Source organism: Hypanus sabinus, chromosome 13 (assembly GCF_030144855.1).
Source record: "Hypanus sabinus isolate sHypSab1 chromosome 13, sHypSab1.hap1, whole genome shotgun sequence".
NCBI lineage: Eukaryota > Metazoa > Chordata > Chondrichthyes > Myliobatiformes > Dasyatidae > Hypanus > Hypanus sabinus.
Genome location: NC_082718.1, coordinates 91,053,729 through 91,073,500, shown reverse-complemented (window position 1 = coordinate 91,073,500; position 19,772 = coordinate 91,053,729). Strand labels below are relative to the sequence as shown.

Below are 19,772 nucleotides of genomic sequence, written 5' to 3'. Positions count from 1 at the left end.
GACTGTCTTCTTATGTGTTTGATGATTGTGTCATCTAAATCTTTTTCCTTGTAACATTCAAGATGATTGATGATGCCTTAATTCTTTGTTGTTCCTGATTTGTTGAAGTAGTGAAATTGTTTAATTTTCACTCCCATCCATTCCTGGCATCTCCAAGTCCCAATGCTTCAAAGTGCAGTGAGCAAGACAGTTCTGAATTGTCTTATTGATTATTTCTGGACAACCATCAGCGACAAAAATCACCTGCCTTTGAACAGAAATATGCACAAATGATGCCCTTTAAAAACTATTTGCTACAATAATGTAATATCTGAACAGCGACACGAGTGCACACAACTGACACTAGTTAGAAATTGTTCGGCAATGGTCTCCTGTCGCAATTAAGTGGCATGGTGTCCCAAAATAATTAAAGGGAATCCTGACTATTTTCTGTTGGTTTTTGTTCTTTAAGGGTTGTCCAAAGTAAGCTACTGTCTCAATTAATCAATGGCCAAATGGAATCTACTGTATTTACAAATTCAAGCATAATGTTGATTAAATTTTAACTCTACAGTTTTCCATTAGTTTTAAGGTGTTCTGATAAATCTATTTACTCCCCATTGAAGGTATTTTGAAAATTCTTCACATAAAAGTTAACATTTTCCAAAGTGTGCAAGCTTCACTGACAGATACACTTACACTTAACTTGGAAGTGTGTGGATCAGTTGGAGTATTAGCAATACACAAAATAACTGGAAGAACTTAGTGGGTCAGGCAGCATCTTCAGTACAGTGGGAATGTGTTAGAGTCAGTTTACAGATGGGTTGTTACATGTACCCCAGTCCCACCTCTTTCCTCCTCCTGTCTTTCTATCTGTCCATCATCCCCACACTCCTCCCACCCGTATAATTCCAATCTCCCTTCCCTACTACCATCCCTTGACTCCTCTTCAATCAAATCTCATGCTTCGAAATATCAGCACCTGGCTTCTCATGTTATTTCCACTCTCCCTGCTCCCAATTCCCTGGCACTTCTTCTCACTTGTCAATTATCACCTACCAGCTTCTATTCCACCTCCCCCCACCCCCACTGGCTATCTCTCTTCTATCTTTCAATTCAGATGAAGAGTTTAGACCCTATGCTTTGACAATCTATTTTCCTCCATGAATGCTCCCTGAGCTGCTGACTTCCTCCAGCTTCTTGTAAGTTTCTCCAGGTTTTAGCAGTCTCTTGTGGCTCCAGGAGAGAATTAGCAGGTGGACAGATCAGATGATGAAATTTAATAGGAAGAAGAATAAAGTGATAAATGTTGGCAGAAGAATAAATTGAGTCAATAGAGAATAAAGGATACATTTATAAAGGAGATACACCAAGAGAGGGAGAAATTGATATGTGAATAAACCTTTTAATGGTGACGTGGAGGGGTTAAAGCACTTGTATCTCTGGGCTTCATAACTGAAGACACAGTACGACAGCAAGCAGATCAGGGGTTCCCAACCCTTTGTATGTCATGGACCAATACCATTAAGCAAGTGGTCCATGGAAGCCAGGCTGGGAAATCCTGAAGTAGATAATTCCCTTGATGGATTGGTTAGGCAAAATTTGCAAGTTATTTTTGTAGTATAGGAAGCATGCTAACTTATGTAATTATTAGGCAACATATTTTAATAATATTTAGTGGGAGATGAATATTTTCCAGAGCAATGGGTTAATTGAGTTGCTTGTCTTCGAGATTGTACACGAGATGTTTTGCATCCATTTAGGAGATTAGTTTGGGCCCCAATGTAACAACCCATTTGTAAACCAACAAGTCTAACACTTTCCCACTGTACTATGTTGGGGTTTCAATCTGTTTTATTGCTTAAGTTTTTTAGAGTGGGAGTTGAACTTGCAGCTTTCCAGTTTTCTGATTGGCAGTATGACCAAGTGAGCCACAATTGATAACCGTGATATTTCCAACAGTGCAGCATTGATTCACTACTGCGCTGGACTTTATGTGCAAGTCTTAATGTGGGACAGGGGCATAACCTTCTGTTTTGTAAGCTGAGAAAAGTTTTTGTAGCCCAGGTCAATACACATCTACTGTTACAATGTCTTCCAACCCCAGGTGACTTATTGAGGTTTATTTTTGGAGGGTTTTCTTGCTTGGACTAGCAAGGTGGGTACTCTTGGCAGTAGAGGTTTAATGAGCCTGATGTAAAGCATGTACTGTTGAGAGCTTTTTTTTCATTTCTTTGAGCCTGGGCAGGCTTCCTGATTGTGCTGAATAAAACTAGTCAAACTTTGCTTGTCTCAAACTGGCCTGATAGGTGTCTCTGAATTGAATCAGTAGGGTTATTAATCTCATGGGAGTTATTATTGCATTAATTTTTTAACATGTTTGTAGCCTGATGAAATCCACACTACTGTAACATGGTTACTCTGGCACATTGAATTATTTTTGGGTTTACTTCCTATTGGTTGTTGTGTCTTATTTATATTTCAAAAAATTGGACATTAAAAAAGGTTTTTAAGTTGGTGGAAAGGTCCTTAACTGGAAAAGTGTTTTCAGTTAAATGAATATTGTTTTGAAATATTGTTGTAATTTAGCTATAAATGGGATTCTGTAAGACAGCTTGACATTCACATGAGAACATACACATCTTGATTTATTTTCTAAATAAAGGGTGAAATTTGCCTTCCAATGGGGAAAAATATAGTTAAATTAAATAAGTAGTGCAAAAATAGAAATTTTAAAAAAAAGTAGTGAGGTAGTGTTCATGGGTTCTTTGTCCATTCAGAAATCTGATTGCAGTGGGGAAGAAGCTTGTCCTGAATTGTTGAGTGTGTCCCTTCAGGCTTCTGTCCCTCCTCCATGATGATAGCAATGAGAAGGGCAGGGAGAGGTGTAAGATTCCTTAGGAGCTTTCCTGCTCCCCTAAGGTTCCAAAAAACATAACAGACTATTTCCTTTGTGGGTTTCTTTATCAATTAACAAAGTTAGCATAGAAATGTAAGATTACCTGGATTACCTTGCAACTGTTGGATTACACAGTGATGTTAGTATTCTAGAGCTAAAATCTGAACATTAGCTCTGTGTTCTATACTTCCCAAACTCTAATTAATATCTGAAAAAAAAGTCTTGACAAGTTCATTGCGGAAGAACATTTTCTGAGCATTTGATTGGATTCCTACTTTCTAATTAAACTGATTATTTGTAAGAATGAGCTGTTAAATAAGCCAAGGTGTAATTTTTGACCAGTTTCTTGGATTGGTGTCATTTAATGTTTCATTTAAAGATTTTAAAAGATGCATTGGTTGTTTCAGGTGGACTTGGTGGACTGGGTCGACAATATGTGGCCACGACACTTGAAAGAAAAGCAACTTGACTCCACAAATGCAATTGCAGAGATGAAATATCCCAAAGTTCAGAAGTAAGTAGAAGTTTTCAATGTTGAAAGCAGACAGTGGAATCTGTATATTTTGGCTATATGATGCAAGATTTGTTGTTTTATGCAGCAGTACTACGCAAGGACATAATTTTACTATAAATTACAAAAATAAATAGTACATAGAATTTGGAATAATGCTGTGTTCAAAGACTGTTATGAAATCTAATGGAGGGAGGGAAAAAAAACTATAACTTTCTCCATAACTTCATACATCTACGACAAAATCCCAACCCTAGGAAATCTTCCTCTCTATTTTCTGCTTTTCATAAAGTGGTCACTCTCTATACAATACCTCTTCTACCAGTCAATGTACTGCTGAAGCTCTATAAGGCATTGGTCAGGTCACACTAGGGATATTGTAGGAGTCTTCTTTCATACAGTGAACCTTCAACACAAAGCCAGCAATAAATGAAAAACGACAGTTTCAGTTGTTACAATAACCTTCTTTAACATTTTGGAATTACATATTTACAATGGCAGCACATCAATACTTGTTTCTGTATCCAAAATATGTCCCTTTAGATATGATGTTGAGCAATGGTTGTGTATTCATGGAAGCAAAATAGACCTGTCCTAAACTATGTGTTAAGTGGCAGGGATACACCTTTCAACAATATGCTAATAACAGGGACGTTAATTATTTGCCCTTAAGTTAATTCAGTGGGACAGTATCAGAATGTCCCTTTATATTGGGTACAAGTTTTAGTTCTTGAAGACGGGTTCTTATTTTAGTTCATCCACAATTATGTGACTATAACGTCATAACTCCAGAATGAAGGTTAAACCAGTTTAGACTGGTTCTAGAAGGCTTTTGACAAGGTGGCTAAACAAGATAAGAGTTCATGGTATTACAAGAGATACTAACATGGATAGAAGATTAGCAGGAGGTAGAGGGTGGGAATGAAGGGGGTCTTGGCTACCAGTGACTAGTGCTGTTCTGCAGGGGTCGCTGTTGGGAACACTTCATGTTATATTTCAGTAATTTGGATGATGGAGTTGATTGCTTTGTGGCCAGATTTGTGGATGATACAAAGACAGATGTAGGGCAAGTAGCGTTCAGGAATCTGCTGAAGGGCAGATTAGGAGAATGGACAAAGAGGTGGTAGACAGAATACAGTGTAAAGAATTATAGGATTGAAGGAGTAAAGGCATAGACTATTTTCTAAACGAGGAGTAAATTAGAAATCAGAGGTGCCAAGGGACTTGGGAGTCCTTGTGAATGATTCCCTTAAGTTTAACTTGAAGTTTGATTTGTTTGTAAGGGAGTTAAATGCAGTGTTAGCATTCATATCAAGAGGAATAGAATATAAAAGCAAGGATGAAATGTTGAGGCTTTATGAGGCACTGGTCGGATTATTTTTGTAGTCATTATTCAGACAGTGAACCTTCAGGAGAGAGAGTCCGAGAGAATTTCTCTCTCCTGACACAAACTTGAACACAAAGATAATAAATTAAAACAACAGTTTCAATTGCTATAATCACCTGCATCAACATTTTGAATAGTCAGCTAAATTTCCAGTATTACATATTTACAATGGTAGCACATCCCACTTTGAATATTCAATACTTAAGTCTGCACCCAAAATGTAAGCCTTTAATTACAGTATTGAGGAATGTCTCCATGAATATACAAATAACTAGAAGGTTAAGAGACAAAACAGATCAGTTCTGAACTGGCTAGCATACAATGTGCGAATAGCAGGAATATTTATTGTTTTCCCCTAAATTGTTTCAAAGGGACAGAATTGGAATATCCCATTAAATTGTATACAGATTTTACTTCTTGAAAACTAGTTCATATTTTAATTAATCCATAATTACGCTCTCTATAAAGTCATAACTCTGGAATGAATGTTCAAACTGGTTTTGGCCAGTTCAACTGGTTCAAACCAGAATTTAAGGTAAGGTACCCCTTGGGAGGCAATGCTGTTGTATACTATGTTTCTGAAATGTACTTTATTTTTTAGGATATTGTGAAGGAGATGTTTGTGATATTTTGTACTAAATTAATCATGCAGTTGCTTGGAGCTACCACAATGCTTCTCATTCGTGGGTTCGGAGCAATAGAATTAATTATGAAGGAGAGCTAAACTGGTCACCCAAGTGAATTGAATTTGCAGTACTCTGTCTTGATTGGAGGTGTTTCTCTTTTAGTCACTGTCCAGATGACTTGGACAGATTTTGATTGAGGTTGAATTCAGCTAACTTTCCATAAACAAGGTATTGATAAAAGAAGCACAGAAAACGTAAAACCATATACTATAGTTCTGAAATTTTGATGTATCGATTCGTCAAATCATATTTCCGCTGGTTGTAGACTCAGGGATTGAGAACGTTAGTATTCATTTCACTTACTTCACTGATTTCTTACAGTGAGTTATTTAAGCACAGGTATCTGAAAATATTCTTGAATAACATCACTGTTTTTTAGTGTTACATGCCTCGTAAGTGTTTTTCTTTCTGAAATGTAATGCAGTAATAATTTTGGAGTCATTTTGCGTCTTTTCAAAAATTTGTGTGCACCAAAGGATGCAGTGCACCTTTGTATGCCTAATGTGATTTCTGCATGACAGGGCAACATTGGTTTTTGCATTCTAAGGACAAGTGGGTCTTCACAACACTATACTAAGCCTACATTTTTTTTCATTGGTCAGCCACCTACTACCAATGCTTTCGTGACTGCCATTCAGCTACTACTAATGTTGTTCCCAAGTCTCACTCCCAACACTGATCCCTTTTCACCCAGTCCCAATCTCCAATCTACTCTGTTCTCCCCGCCCCCCCCACCATGTGATTTAGTCTATTTAATCAGGCTAAACAAACAAGTGAAAATCACGCACATCTGCTCTCACCCCATCCTCCCGCAACCCCGCTCGGGATAGGGTCCCTCTTGTCCTCAACTACCACCCATCAGCCTCCGGGTCCAACATATAATTCTCTGTAACTTCCGCCACCACCAATGGGATCCCATTGGTGGTGGATCCTAAGCTCATCTTTCCCTCCACCCCCCCACCCCCTTTCTGCTTTCCACAGAGATAGCTCCCTACGCGACTCCCTTGTCCACTCATCCCCCCCCCCCCCCATCCCTTTCCACCGATCTCCCTCCTGGCACTGATCCCTGTAAGCAGAACAAGTGCTACACCTGCCCTGACACTTCCTCCCTCTCCACCATTCAGGGCCCCAGACAGTCCTTCCAGGTGAGGCGACACTTCACCTGTGAGTCTGCTGGTGTGGTATACTGCGTCCGGTGCTCCCGGTGTGGCCTTCTATATATTGGTGAGACCCGACACAGACTGGGAGACCGTTTCGCTGAACACCTATGCTCTGCCCACCAGAGAAAGCAGGATCTCCCAGTGGCCACACATTTTAATTCCATGTCCTATTCCCATTCTGATATGTCTATCCATGGCCTCCTCTACTGTCAAGATGAAGCCACACTCAGGTTGGAGGAATAACACCTTATATTCCGTCTGGGTAGCCTCCAACCTGACGGCATGAACATTGATTTCTCTAACTTCCATTAATGCCCCTCCTCCCCTTCTTACCCCATCCTTTATTTATTTATTCATTTATCATTTCCCATTCCCCCCCCTTTTTTCCCCCTCTGCCCCTCTCACAATCACTCCTTGCCTGCTCTCCAATTCCCTCTGGAGCTCCCCTCCTCCTTTCTTTCTCCCTAGGCCTCTCGTCCCATGATCCTTTCCCTTCTCCAGCTGCGCATCCCTTTTGCCAATCAACTTTCCAGCTCTTAGCTTCATCCCTCCCCCTCCTGTCTTCTCTTATCATTTTGGATCTCCCCCTCCCCATCCCACTTTTAAATACTTGACTCTTCTTTCAGTTGGTCCTGACGAATGGTCTCAGCCCGAAACCTTGACTGTACTTTTTCCTATAGATGCTGCCTGGCCCGCTGCGTTCCACCAGCATTTTGTGTGTGTTGCTTGAATTTCCAGCATCTGCATAATCTCTTCGTGTTTGTGAAGTGAAAATCAATGATGTGTATTAAAATATAGAAGAAAATATGAACATCTATTTTGCCTCTCTTCATGATGGTTGTTACTGGTTTAAGCAACAACAACTTTTTCAAATGATGCCATCAAAAAGATAAAATAATTCAGAATTTATAGTGTTCAATCCTAAAATGTAACGTTTTGCTGAATGCAGAAAAAAATAGTTTTCTGGGACTATTTTTCTACTGTAAATTCTGGTCAATTTAGAGAATAGTCATGTCAGTCCTGGTCATAGACATTTGTTGAAGTTGTTTGCAGATTTGCCTCTGGTTATCTCAAGCTCTTCAGTAAACTGTAAGACTTTGAAAATTAAGTGAATAAGTTACAAACAGTGTATGGGGTTGAGTGGGATCTGGGTTCAGCCATGATGGAATGTCGGAGCAGATTTGATGGGCTGAATGGTCTAAATCTGCTCCTACGTATTATGGTCTGACAATATCTTAAGATTTAGGTTCAGTATATAAAGAGAGAAGGAACAATCCAAAGTTAAAAATAGTTACAACAAGGTCAATTTCAGAAAGATGAGAATGGATCTAGTCAGTTAAATTGGAACTGAAAGATGACAGGCAGAACTGTAGAAAGACAAATTGACTGCCTTTGAGGAAAGGTTGTCTCAGGAACAGTTGAGGTATATTGCTGTGAAGTGCAAATTGTGTTTTCACAAACAAAAGAGATTCAGAAGAAATGAAAAAGGTTGCTTCTGATGCAACACACAAAATGCCAGAGGAACTCAACAGGTCAAACAGCATCTGTGGACTGGAATAGAGTCACCAATATTTCAGGTCCTGAAATATTCTTGGCCCCTTTTCCCCTCCATAGATGCTACCTGACCTGCTGAGTTCCTCCAGCATTTTGTGTGTTAGTTTGGATTTCCAGCCTCTGCAGAATGAAGTGGTTAGTTTCAGAGAAGTGAAAACTGTAGAGAAGCAAGGAGCTATGAAGGATGTTAGCTGCCAAAATAAATGGAAATCCAAAAGTGGTCTAATGGCATCAACAACGCTGAGGTTGTGAGGATCGAGATCTTCAGGTTCAGAGGAGTGAATCTGAGGAATGGCATTAATTACAAAGGATGATGAAAAGGTGCTAGGTGGAAGGTTTATCAGCCAAGTCTAAGCATATGTCATAAAAGGGATTGATTACATGGAATGAAGTTGGCCAAATAACGGACAACGGATTGGTTGTCTGGTGATTGGCCAAATAACGGATAAGGGGAGTGGTTTCTTTAGACTAGTGGAAAGATGAATACTGGCATTCCACCAGATCAGTTTTGGGGCCATTGATTCATTTGATCTATAATAACGTGGGTTTGGGGTCCTAAGATGCAAGTTTTAAATTTACAGGTGACACAAGACTTGGTAGAACAATCAAAATTGAGAGGATTGTGATTGTTCACAGCAGGATATAGCGGACTGGTGGAAGAAGCCGACCCGGAGCCTGTTGGTCCTGGCGTTTATGCTGCAGTACAGTTTCCTGGATGGTAGCAGCTGGAACAGTTTGTGTCTGGGGTGACTTGGGTCCCCAATAATCCTTTAGGCCTTTTTTACACACCTGTCTTTGCAGATGTCATGAATAGTGGGAAGTTCACATCTACAGATGTGCTGGCCTGTCCGCACCACTCTTTGCAGGGTCCTGTAATTGAGGGAAGTACAGTTTCCATACCAGGCGGTGATGTAGCCAGTCAGGATGCTCTCAATTGTGCCCCTGTAGAAAGCTAGCTTACTTTTGTATTCTATTTTTTCCTCCTCAATGACTTTTTTGATGCTGGTTTTGAAAAGCTTCCCGATCCTCTAACTTCCCACTGAATTTTGCTTTATTATATGCCTTCTCTGGCTTTTATGTTGGCTTTGACTTGGTTGTGTCATCTTTCCTTTAGAATACTTCTTCCTCTTTTGGCTGTATATATCGTGTGCCTTCCAAATTGCTTCCAGAAATTCTAGCCATTGCTGCTCTGCTGCCATCCCTGCCAGTGTTCTTTTCCAATCAATTCTGACCAACTCCTCTCTCATGCCTTTACGCCTCTGTAATACTGATGTAGCTGACTTCAGCTTCTCCTCAAATCTCGGTGAATTCGATCATATTATGATCATTTTCCCCAAAGAGTTCTTTTACATTAAGCTCTCTAATGAATTCTGGTTCATTGCATGTGGCCCAATCCAAGATAGCTGATCCCCTCGTGGGCTCAACCATGAGCTGCCCTAAAAAGCCATCTCATACGCACTCTAGAAATTCCCCCTCCTGGAATCCAGCACCAACCTGATTTGCCCAATCGATCCACATATTTAAATCCCTCATGATTATTATAACAATGCTCTTTTGTCTGCATTTTCTATCTGCCGTTGTAATTTGTAGACCACATCCTCAGTACTGTTTGGTGGGGGGGAGGGGTTCTGTATACAACTCCAGTCAGGGTCTTTTTACCTTTGCTGTTCCTTAGCTCTAGCCGCAAAGATTCAACACCTTCTGACCCTATGTCACCTCTTTCTAATGAAACTGCTTCCTCTCCTTTCCTTCCTGCCCTTTTGAATAAATGTGTATCCTTGGGTGTCAATTTCCCAGCCATAATTTGCTTTCAGCCAAGATTCAGTGATACCTACAACTTCATACCTGCCACTCTGCAACTTCACAATTTCATGTACCTTATTCCGTATACTGCACACATTCAAATGTAACACCTTCAGTCCTGCACTCGCTCTTTTCGATTTTGTCTGTCTTTTACTCATCTGTTGACTGAAATTTTGCCCTATCAACAGCCTCTCCTCACTACATATTGCCTCAGCTACCTTATCTTCAGCACTATTATCTGCCTTTCCCACGATATATCTTGCAATGAAATGCATACAGCTCAGGACAGTAGTTGCACCATGCTCAACCTTTTGATTCCTAATGTTGTCTGAGGTCTTGCTAACATCTACCTCCACAACCTCACCACTAACTGTTCTGGCACTCTGGTTCCCATCCCCCTGCAACTCTAGTTTAAACCCCACCGTGCAGCTTTAACATGTCTTTCTGCTAGGATAATAGTTTCCCTCCAGTTCAGGTGCATACTGTCCCTTCTGAACAGGTCCCATCTTCCCTGGAAGAGAGCCCAATGATTGACAAATCTTATGCCCTCCCTCCTACACCAACTCCTTAGCCAGATGTTAAACTGTGTAATCTTCCTGGTTTCACTAGCACATGGCATGGTAGCAATCCTGAGATCACAACCCTGGAGGTCCACCCTTTAACTTAGCACCCAACTCCCTGAATCCTTTATGCAGAGCTTTGTCACTTGTCCTACCCATGTCATTGGACCATGACCCACCTACTTAAGAATGTTGAGAACTCGATCTGAGATATCCCAGACCCTGTGACCCTGGAGGCAACATCCCATCTGGGATTCCTGTTCTTGCCCACAGGACCTCCTGTGCATTCCCTAACTAATGAATCCCCAGTCACTACAGTGCCTCTTTTCCTCTGAGTCACAGAGGCAGACTCGGTGCCATAGACCTGACCATTTTGACTTTCCTCTGTTAGGTCAGCTCCAAAAACAGGATCTAATGTGATATACCTGTTGTTGAGGGGGTTGGCCACAGGGGTACTCTGCACTGGCTCCTTAACCCCTTTCCACTTCCCAACTCTCACCCAGTTTCCTGTGTCCTGGACCTTAGGTGTAACTAACTCTCTATATGTCCTATCTATCACCCCCTCGGCCTCACGAATGATTCGGAGTTCATCCAGTTCCAGCTCCAAATCTGTCTTTAAAATCTCTATCACCAGCGTGATTAAAAGGTAGCTCTCTAACATACTCCCTGTCTTGGATTGTCCAACTTGGGAAAACTGGTGCAAAGCTCTTCTTTTCAATTTTGAAGCTGAAAGGTAGCTATGTATGCACTGTCTCTTGCTGATTAGTTGCTGATCAGAGAAACTGTTGTGAAACTCTGCCTTTAAAATCTTGATCGCTAAAAGATAATCTGTCTAATGGACTCCCTGATGTGGATTGTCTATCTCTGACTTGATAGAAGTAAGCAATCTTTAAACGTGTGTTTTGAATGACTTAATTGGTTTTGTTAACCCTTATTTCTAATAGTCAGTGACCATGTGAGTTGTTGGTTTTGAATTTTGTAGCTTTTGTATCTTTTTCCCAGTGATATGACATTAAAATTAAGTTATATGCCAGATTTAAGCTTATCATGTGTCCCAAGTATTTATGTTAGTAGTTGTATATGGAATGTTTCTCTTAGATGCCCTTCCCGACTTTTGCATAAGGTTACGAAACAATATGTGCTGTTTCTTATGTGATGCTGGACGATATGTATTCCAAAGAGACTAGTTTTGTATAATGAGTGATGTGCTATTTTGGGAACAAGTTGGAGTTGTGTTACTGTGGAGTCTGTTATGTATAAAGAATTAATTAAGTAATTTTAAAATTAAAATTATTTTTATATACATGTAATTTATTTTAAATGAATTTGGATGAACATTTACCTTTTGTTAATATCTATGCTTTGGAGCCAGCTTAAGGGTTTGTTATTATAAATGTGATAATAGAGGCCTAAAGAGTGCACAATGAGTGGGGAAATATAATGAGAGGCAGAGGATGTGCAAAGCCACAAAATTTAATAAACAGATTACCATATTAATGCAAGTTATATTGTTGTTTGAGAGAATTTTGCACATTAGGATGTTGGGCTTACAATCATTTAGTATTTCATGTGGATTTACCTTGACCAGTGACTATATAGTTGTACCATTTTCACAAATAAATATGTATGTGTACATTCCTCTTGCCTTTTCTCTGCTCTTTTCATGAACAAGTTTTCTCATTTTAGGACACAGTTTGTGCTTTTGTATTGGACCTAAACAGGGATTTTATTTTGTTTGGTAGGTTAGGGAATGAAGGATAACAAGCTGTTTGATTGTGAAACAGATACCAAGCTGACATCAGGTGGGCCAGCAACTGAATGACAGATGTAGCATGAGCAGATACTAGAACTGCTGAGGCCATCTACAGCCAAAACACTTGGGGCCTGGTTTTACTGAGAACGAAGAACTTAAAAGGACAAAAAGCCAATCAGCCTTCAGGGGTGGGGCAGTGATGATGATCTTGATGAGAGTGCCCTTGACTCTACCACATATCAATCTATTCAGTCCAGCATGATATTTGCCCATATTGAGGAAGAGGTGATGGGTGAGATTGTGGAGAGAGGATGCTTATTGAAATGCTAAAGAAGAGTGAATACTTTGCTGACTTTCTTCCACAATTCCATTTCTTCTGAGGATCTTCTCAGATGTGGTTCTTGAGGTTGTAGATTTATAACTCGTGTTTTATTGTGGAGTTTTGAATTTAAAAGGGATACCACATTCTTCCAAGGTCTTTTGTTTGTTATGTGAACTTCCTAACTTTTGGTCTGGGGCGTGGTGGCAAGCCTTGAATGAGTAGACTGTTGTGTGGTAGAGCTTGATTGCCTCTCTACCATTGATAAGTTCACCTCCATTTTTCATTCTCTGTTAGATTGTTAGATTGGGTTTTGTGATGGTACCTCTGAAGTATCTGACAGTAAGCTATTTTCTGGTCTTTCTGAACTTGTTTCTCAGTGATGGATTTTCTACTGGAGTATAACCTTTGGATACCTGTAGAGACATTTCCTTGAGGGCTTGCATTCAGCACTTGCAAGACAAAGCTCGACAACCAGGCTGAACTTGCCATGTTCATGCCAAGACCCAAGAAAATGTGGATTTCCTCCCATATCTTGAGAGCTACTTGTCAGCCAAAGTCAAACATCTATGATCTGCTGAGAGGTTGAGTATGGGAGTTGAATCTATGAAGTGTTTACAAAATAACTAAGTTCCAAGTTGAGAAAAGTATGTTTAATCCTTTATTACAAAACCAACAAAGTTGGGCAATCTTATAGCAATTTTTAAAAAAAACTAATGAAACTAAATTAGTGCTATAACGAAATGATGGTAATTGGTTTTCAAATTAGCATAATTAGCAAAATAATGAAATAAGATCAACACAACAATCACACTCTCTCAGTGAAACTAAGACAAAGCTTGAATACATAACTCATTTGCTTCTACCATGTCCTGACCAATGTGACAAATTAGCCATAATAAACACACAACACAAAATACAATACAGACAGGCATTCATGGCTCTTCCACGAGCCAAAGTCACTGTTTTGTCCCAGGTCAACTTGCTAACACTGAGACCTAATTACAGTCTCAACGTGCAAGCTACTTCTTTTCAGCCCATACCTAACTCACCAATGTGTGTACCTTCTTCTGAACTTGTTCAAAGGAAGAGATTATTGTTGGGTAGAAGAAGAGATTCAAAATGTTCTAAAAGCTTCCTTTAAAAAATGTAACATTCCTGGCCCGTGACTACTTAAAGTGGAGAAGAAGCATTCAAGGTGGCACTGGGTACTTTGAGAAAATGCATTGAGAGCAGCTTGAATGGAGGTATATACAAGTTACCAAACTGTGTGTCCCGTCAGATACCTTCTGCCTCATCTGTGGAAAGATCTACAAGTCCTAGAGAGGCCTCATCAAATACCTGAAAGTCCACAGATCTAGAGTGGAAACTAGTCATCTTCAATTGTCAAGAAGCTGCCTAAGAGAAGGCCTGGTATTCCATCTTAACCAATTTAAATTTTCCATCTTTCATACTGAGGATAGTTTGCTTAGTGTAGACTTTCTGGAAAAAATGTTTTGGTTCTTTTAAAATCGTGAAAAAAATGTTCCTATAATAACGTGTGTACAAACTCAGAAGGGACACCATGAGAAATCAGAAAGAAGTTCTCTTTAAATAAATGTGTTGGAACCCCTACTATCTTTCTTGCCTTGCAATGGAGTTGATATGATTCCCTACTGTGCCCATAGTTCATCCAACATCTGGATCTGACAAAAAGCCAAAATATCTACTAGTTCAGTGTTTTCTTCATTAATATATTGGGTGCATTAGCCATTTGAATTGATTTTCTGTAGACATGTTTGTATTTATTGTGCCAGGGACTGTAAGTGCTGGGTAACTTTTTTGAATTGTATTATTAAAGTCCTGTTGCTGACATTGATGAATTTATCACTTGATAATGTAAATGATGAATGAGAAGGTATTTGTATGATAGAACTGTGGTGAGTTATTACATTATTAAAGTGCAGCAATTTGTCGATAAGCACGTAGAACATTGCGTACAATGATCTGAACAATAGGATTAAAGGCAGAAGAAACATTATTTGTCTTCATCCAGCCTTATGAAAGACGCAAGACAGATGGCAGAGTGGCAACAGAGGTGGATGCCAATGTGTTAACAGTTGTGTTATATTAAAAAAAATCCAACAGAAATGTTCAGGCACTGAAACCAGTTTAGTTTTGAGTTCTGCACTGCATGCAGCTTTTTCCAGCTATCTTTATATCTAGCTCGCTGTATGTGGTCACGTTATCCCTTTTGCTTTATTTAGAATATTGGATTTTCTCAAAATGTTCATTGTTTGGGAGATGGGCATTATTGGCAAGGCTAACATTTATTGTGCATCTTTAATTGCTCCTGAGAAGCTAGCCGTGAGCATTTTACTATTGGCACATTTATAAAAAATAAAATTCTAAATATTGTTTTGTAAAATTGATGTTATCTGTATACTTTTTTCTGCTGTTCTGATTACCGTTTTAAAAATAGAATTTTGCATATCTTGTTGTATTGTTATAAACTCCATAAAGGTTTCTAAACATTGCCTTTTATCTTGTAATATGAGTCATTAAATTCCAATTAGAATTAAAATTTCAACACTATCACCTGCAAGCTTGCATACAGAGTCTGACTGTGTCTGACAGAGCTGAACTACATGAAGGCTGCCTCTTTAATCGTGCCACAACAGAACCTAAAACAGATGATTATGTAAGCACCAGCTTGTTTCCTGAAATAGGTTTTGCAGGTTCACACAAGTTGTGGTATGGAGGGGCAAGAGGGCTTCTTTGATAGTTGCTCCATAAAGAACATGGAGGGTCTTCTTAACAAATCTGACTCAGAGAACTGTAGCAGTAACAATGGGGAACAAAGACTGTTAGACCCCGCAAATTGCCCAAGCCGTCTTCATGACATCAGTGCATATCTTTCTGTCAACCTCAATCCTGGATCCTGTTGCTAGGCAGCGGACTTCTCCTTAGCCAGAAGCAGCTCTGATCTGCAGACTGCTGCTGTAGCCACCTGGTACAGTCCTTCACAGCCTATCAGCAGACGAGTGTGTGCACAGCCTGCATACTGCCTAGATTCTATCTTTAAAATGAAGGCAATAAATGAAGAGGAGATGAGGCAATAAATGATCCTTAGAAGAGTTCACCAACGCTGACACAACATAACCCACAAAAAGCAACATCGGAGTAATGGTGGGTTCAGATGAACAGCTGAATTATTTGTAAGGTGCATGAAACATCAGTCTGATTCTGCCATTAGTTACAGCTGATGGTTGCTGCTGAATCTAAAAGGACTGGGGATTCATGCAGTGAGTGGAAAGCAACAAATGTTGGCAGTAGGTTTAATTTATTGACCTATAGATTGGGAATCAGATTGTGTGTGGTTTTGTTTAGAAATACTTGGGTATAGATGTTGACCTCTAATGAGGTTGGAACTGCTTCTGATGAGTGCTGGAATATGATTACATTGTGGATATCTAGCCCGATTGTGTGATAGCATAAGCAGGGCACTAATTGGCATTTTCTATTCATTTTTGAGACTGAGTACAGCTGTCTTAAGATATGCAATGGCTTTGCATATTTTCCACACACAATATGTGTAACAAAGTTCATAATGCTTGTGAGCCATAAATTTTTGACTGGATGCTTAAACTAGCGGGGACATGAACAAATCGAATCTGCGTGTTAACGGAATTAATTTTATAATAAATCTACTGTTGCCATTTGACAGTGCATTATGAGAGCACTTGCTTATTTTCCTTCAAAAAGTAGGCATGTTAAAACTGAGTATTTTTTATTTAAATTTTAGATTGATGGGATTATTTAAGGCTGTTACCTTTTTTTGGATGCGTGCTTTGTAAATTTTAAATTAATTTTCATTTGTCTCTTTAATCCATCTACTTATAAGCAGTAACTAGCTCCTATTTGTAAGTTGGTTCATGGTTTAGACAGATTTTTTTTCCTAGTATTTCACTCATAGTCGTTGAAATACACCTGCATTATGGTTCTCAGTGATGTAGCAAATGGCAAGCATGATTTACTGTGTTCCTTGGGTGACAAAAATGTACAGTGAAATGCAAAAACAAAACAATTAATTATCCTAAAATTTATTAGTGTTAGTAACTGAAGACACAAGACAGACTGCAGGTGCTTGAAATCTGGAGCAATGTATACAAAATGCTGGAGGAACTCAGCAAGTCAGGCAGCATCTGTGAAGGGAAATGAGATCCTTCGTCAGGAAAGAAAGAGCGCATACAAGAAGTCAGAAGTAGAAGGGCAGGGGAAGCAGGAGTAGCACAAGCTTGCAGGAGATTAGTGAATACAGGTGAAGGGGAAAGGTAGGAAAGTGGTGGAGAGGGGAGAAGGGGATGATGTGAAAAGCTAGGGGGTGATAGAAATGCAAAAAGCTGAAGAAGGGATATCTTGTAGGACAGGGTAATTGTCCATGGAATAAAAAGGAGCTGTGAAATCAGAGGCAACATGTTGGTAATGGGTGGATCGTGAGAGTGGGGGAGGGTAAAGTGAGTGGGTAAAGGAGACGGGGATTAAGGAAAACAAAGGGCGGGAGAGGAAACGGGGGAGTGATTAGCAGAAGTTAGAGGAATCAATATTGATGTGGTCAAGTTGGAGACTACCAAGATGGAGTATGAGGTGAGTTCCTGCAATTAGCATCTGGGCTCAACATGGCAGTTTAGGAGGCTATGAACAGACATGTCAGTGTGGGAATGGGAGGTGGAATTAAAATGGCAAGAGATTCTGGCTATTACAGTAGACGACTTTCCCCTAATCTGTGTCATGTCTCACCAATGTGCAGGGGAGCACATTTGGGAGCACAGAATATAATAACCCGATACTTATTTTCAAAGCAGGGGCCTTGCATTAAATGTTCCAATCTTGTTGACCTTCATCATGTCATTAGAGGATGTAACTTGCTGCTGTTTTTGGTCACAATGAACCCCCATTTAGGCCAGCAATTTATGAGTGTTAAGGCTTGAAATTATTAATTGTTAAATGCTTTCCCTGCAGGTACTGCTTAATGAGCGTCAAAGGTTGTTACACCGATTTTCACATTGATTTTGGTGGCACTTCAGTTTGGTATCATGTTCTTCGAGGAGGGAAGGTAAGTAGCATACTTATTGTCTTTGGTTACTTTAAAATTTGATTGCTTTGTTTATATGACTTATTTGGAGGGACTGAAAGCAAAGATGTTTTGGAATAATAACAATAAAATGGTGAATTTTATATATGACAAATCAAAACCAAAACCGCTGGGCCTTTCTGCTGGTTAAAGAGCATGCCTACAGTAGTTTTGAACCGTACGGATCCAGTTTAATTCATAGACATTGCTGGATTGGTCGATTGGTAGCAATTTCAATTACTCTTCAGTTACTCCTCTTGGAAGGTGACATGTTTGGACATCAGGTAATGATAGGTTACGGTTAAATAAAATTCTGCATGGTTAAGAGACACCCTCTGATGCTCATTATCTAGGTTCTTACATAAAGAATGGTTGGTTGGATAAGATCTTTTGTAGGATCGGGGGATTCTAGGCTGAGTAAATTGTAAATTATCATTGATCAGCCAAACAGTGTTAAAAATGGGGAATCAAGTCCTGTTCCATAGCTTAATAGGTGATTGTTGAGGAGATATTCTTTTCTAAAGAGTGCCTCAACTCCAAATCAGAGTATATAATGCCATGACAATCTTCGAAGAGTGTTTTCTATATTTTCAACATAGTTACTATATTTTAATATACAAAAACAGTAACGGTATATCTTAGTGGAAACCATATTCTGTAGTACATCTACAAGGAGTTTTGGACGAATATTTTTGGGTGCATGTTTCACAGAGGAATGTAAATTTTCTTTGAAATCATCATCATGTGCCATACTCTGACAGAGCCTCAGCGACCACTTTCTTCCACTGAGATCTGTCGGCAGTCAAACCTCTTGCCTCCCTGGCCTGAAGTTGGTCCACTTCTTGATGTTGTTGATCCAGGTTGTCCTCTGTCTGCCTCGGGAACGGCTTCCTTCTTCTCTGCCTTCAGGCACAGTGCGTTCCATTGTGTCATCAGTTCTTGAGATGTGTCCAAAATAGCAGTTTCCTTTGGATAACAGTTTCCAGAAGTATTGGTTTCATGACAATCTTTTCTAGGATGAAATTGTTGGATCTCCTCTCAATGTATGATACCCTGAGGATCCATCTGTATGTCCACATCTCAAATGCTGTCAACTTCTTTTCATCAGCTGCTCTTAAGGTCCATGTTTCACAGCCATATAGGGTTACTGGCCAGATGAGACTCTTGAGGAGGCGTATCTTGGTGTCAGTGCTCACAGATCTATCTTTCCAGATGTTCCAGAGTTTGGTAGTGCTTGTGTGTGCCATTGCTAGCCTTCGCCTTATTTCCTTGCTGCATTTGTTTGTGTCATTTACTTCTGCACCAAGGCATATAAAGGAGGACACTTCTTCGACCTTGTTGTGTCTGATGTAGATGTCAGCTTGAGTTGCAGTTTTGCTTATCACCATAACTTTGGTCTTTTTGCCATTTATCAGCAGTCCAAATTCAGTAGAGACTTTTGTGACATTATTGAGTAGTGCTTATAGGTTTTCTGCTGTGGCTAGCAGGGCTGTGTCATCTGCATATCTCAAGTTACTGATGGTTCTTCCTCCTATTTTAATGCCAGTGTTGTCTGAAATTGCCAGTCTCATGATCATCTCAGTGTAGATGTTAAAAAGGTGTGGAGAAAGGATGCAGCCTTGGCGGACTCCTTTCCCATTGCAGAATGATTGTCTCGCCAGATGTGGTCCAGAGGCTGGAGGATTGCATAGCATACAGTGTTTCTAGAAGAGCCACTAGGTGTGGTGCCTTGCCGAGCTGAATCATTGTCATCCACAGTTTGGTGAATTGAACACAGTTAAACGCCTTTGAGTAGTCTATGAAGCAGATGTACAAGGGGGTATTGACCTCTCATTTTCTCCATTATTAGGCACATGTTGAAGAGCTGGTCCCTTTGAAATCAATGTGGCAAATATCGAGCATTTCTATAAACAGTATTCTCTCTGCCTTTTTCTTTGAAACCTTATGACTGTGCATTAGCCCTCAGGAAAACGAATGGAATTGATACTCTTGATGGAGATCTGTAGTGAGGAAAATCTTGATTGGACCGGAGCAAATTATACAGATCT

The 19,772-nt window shown here is 39.7% G+C and overlaps 1 protein-coding gene across 8 annotated transcripts in view; it reads left to right on the top strand.

Annotated features, from left to right (window-relative positions):
- Positions 1-19,772, top strand: part of kdm2bb (lysine (K)-specific demethylase 2Bb) — a 237,774-nt gene that overhangs the window by 70,600 nt on the left and 147,402 nt on the right. For all 8 annotated transcript variants that reach the window (XM_059988188.1, XM_059988189.1, XM_059988184.1 and 5 more), the window contains 2 exons: positions 3,286-3,392; positions 17,613-17,706. In XM_059988188.1, coding sequence (XP_059844171.1) covers positions 3,286-3,392; positions 17,613-17,706 — 201 coding nt within the window. The remainder of the gene's footprint in view (positions 1-3,285; positions 3,393-17,612; positions 17,707-19,772) is intronic.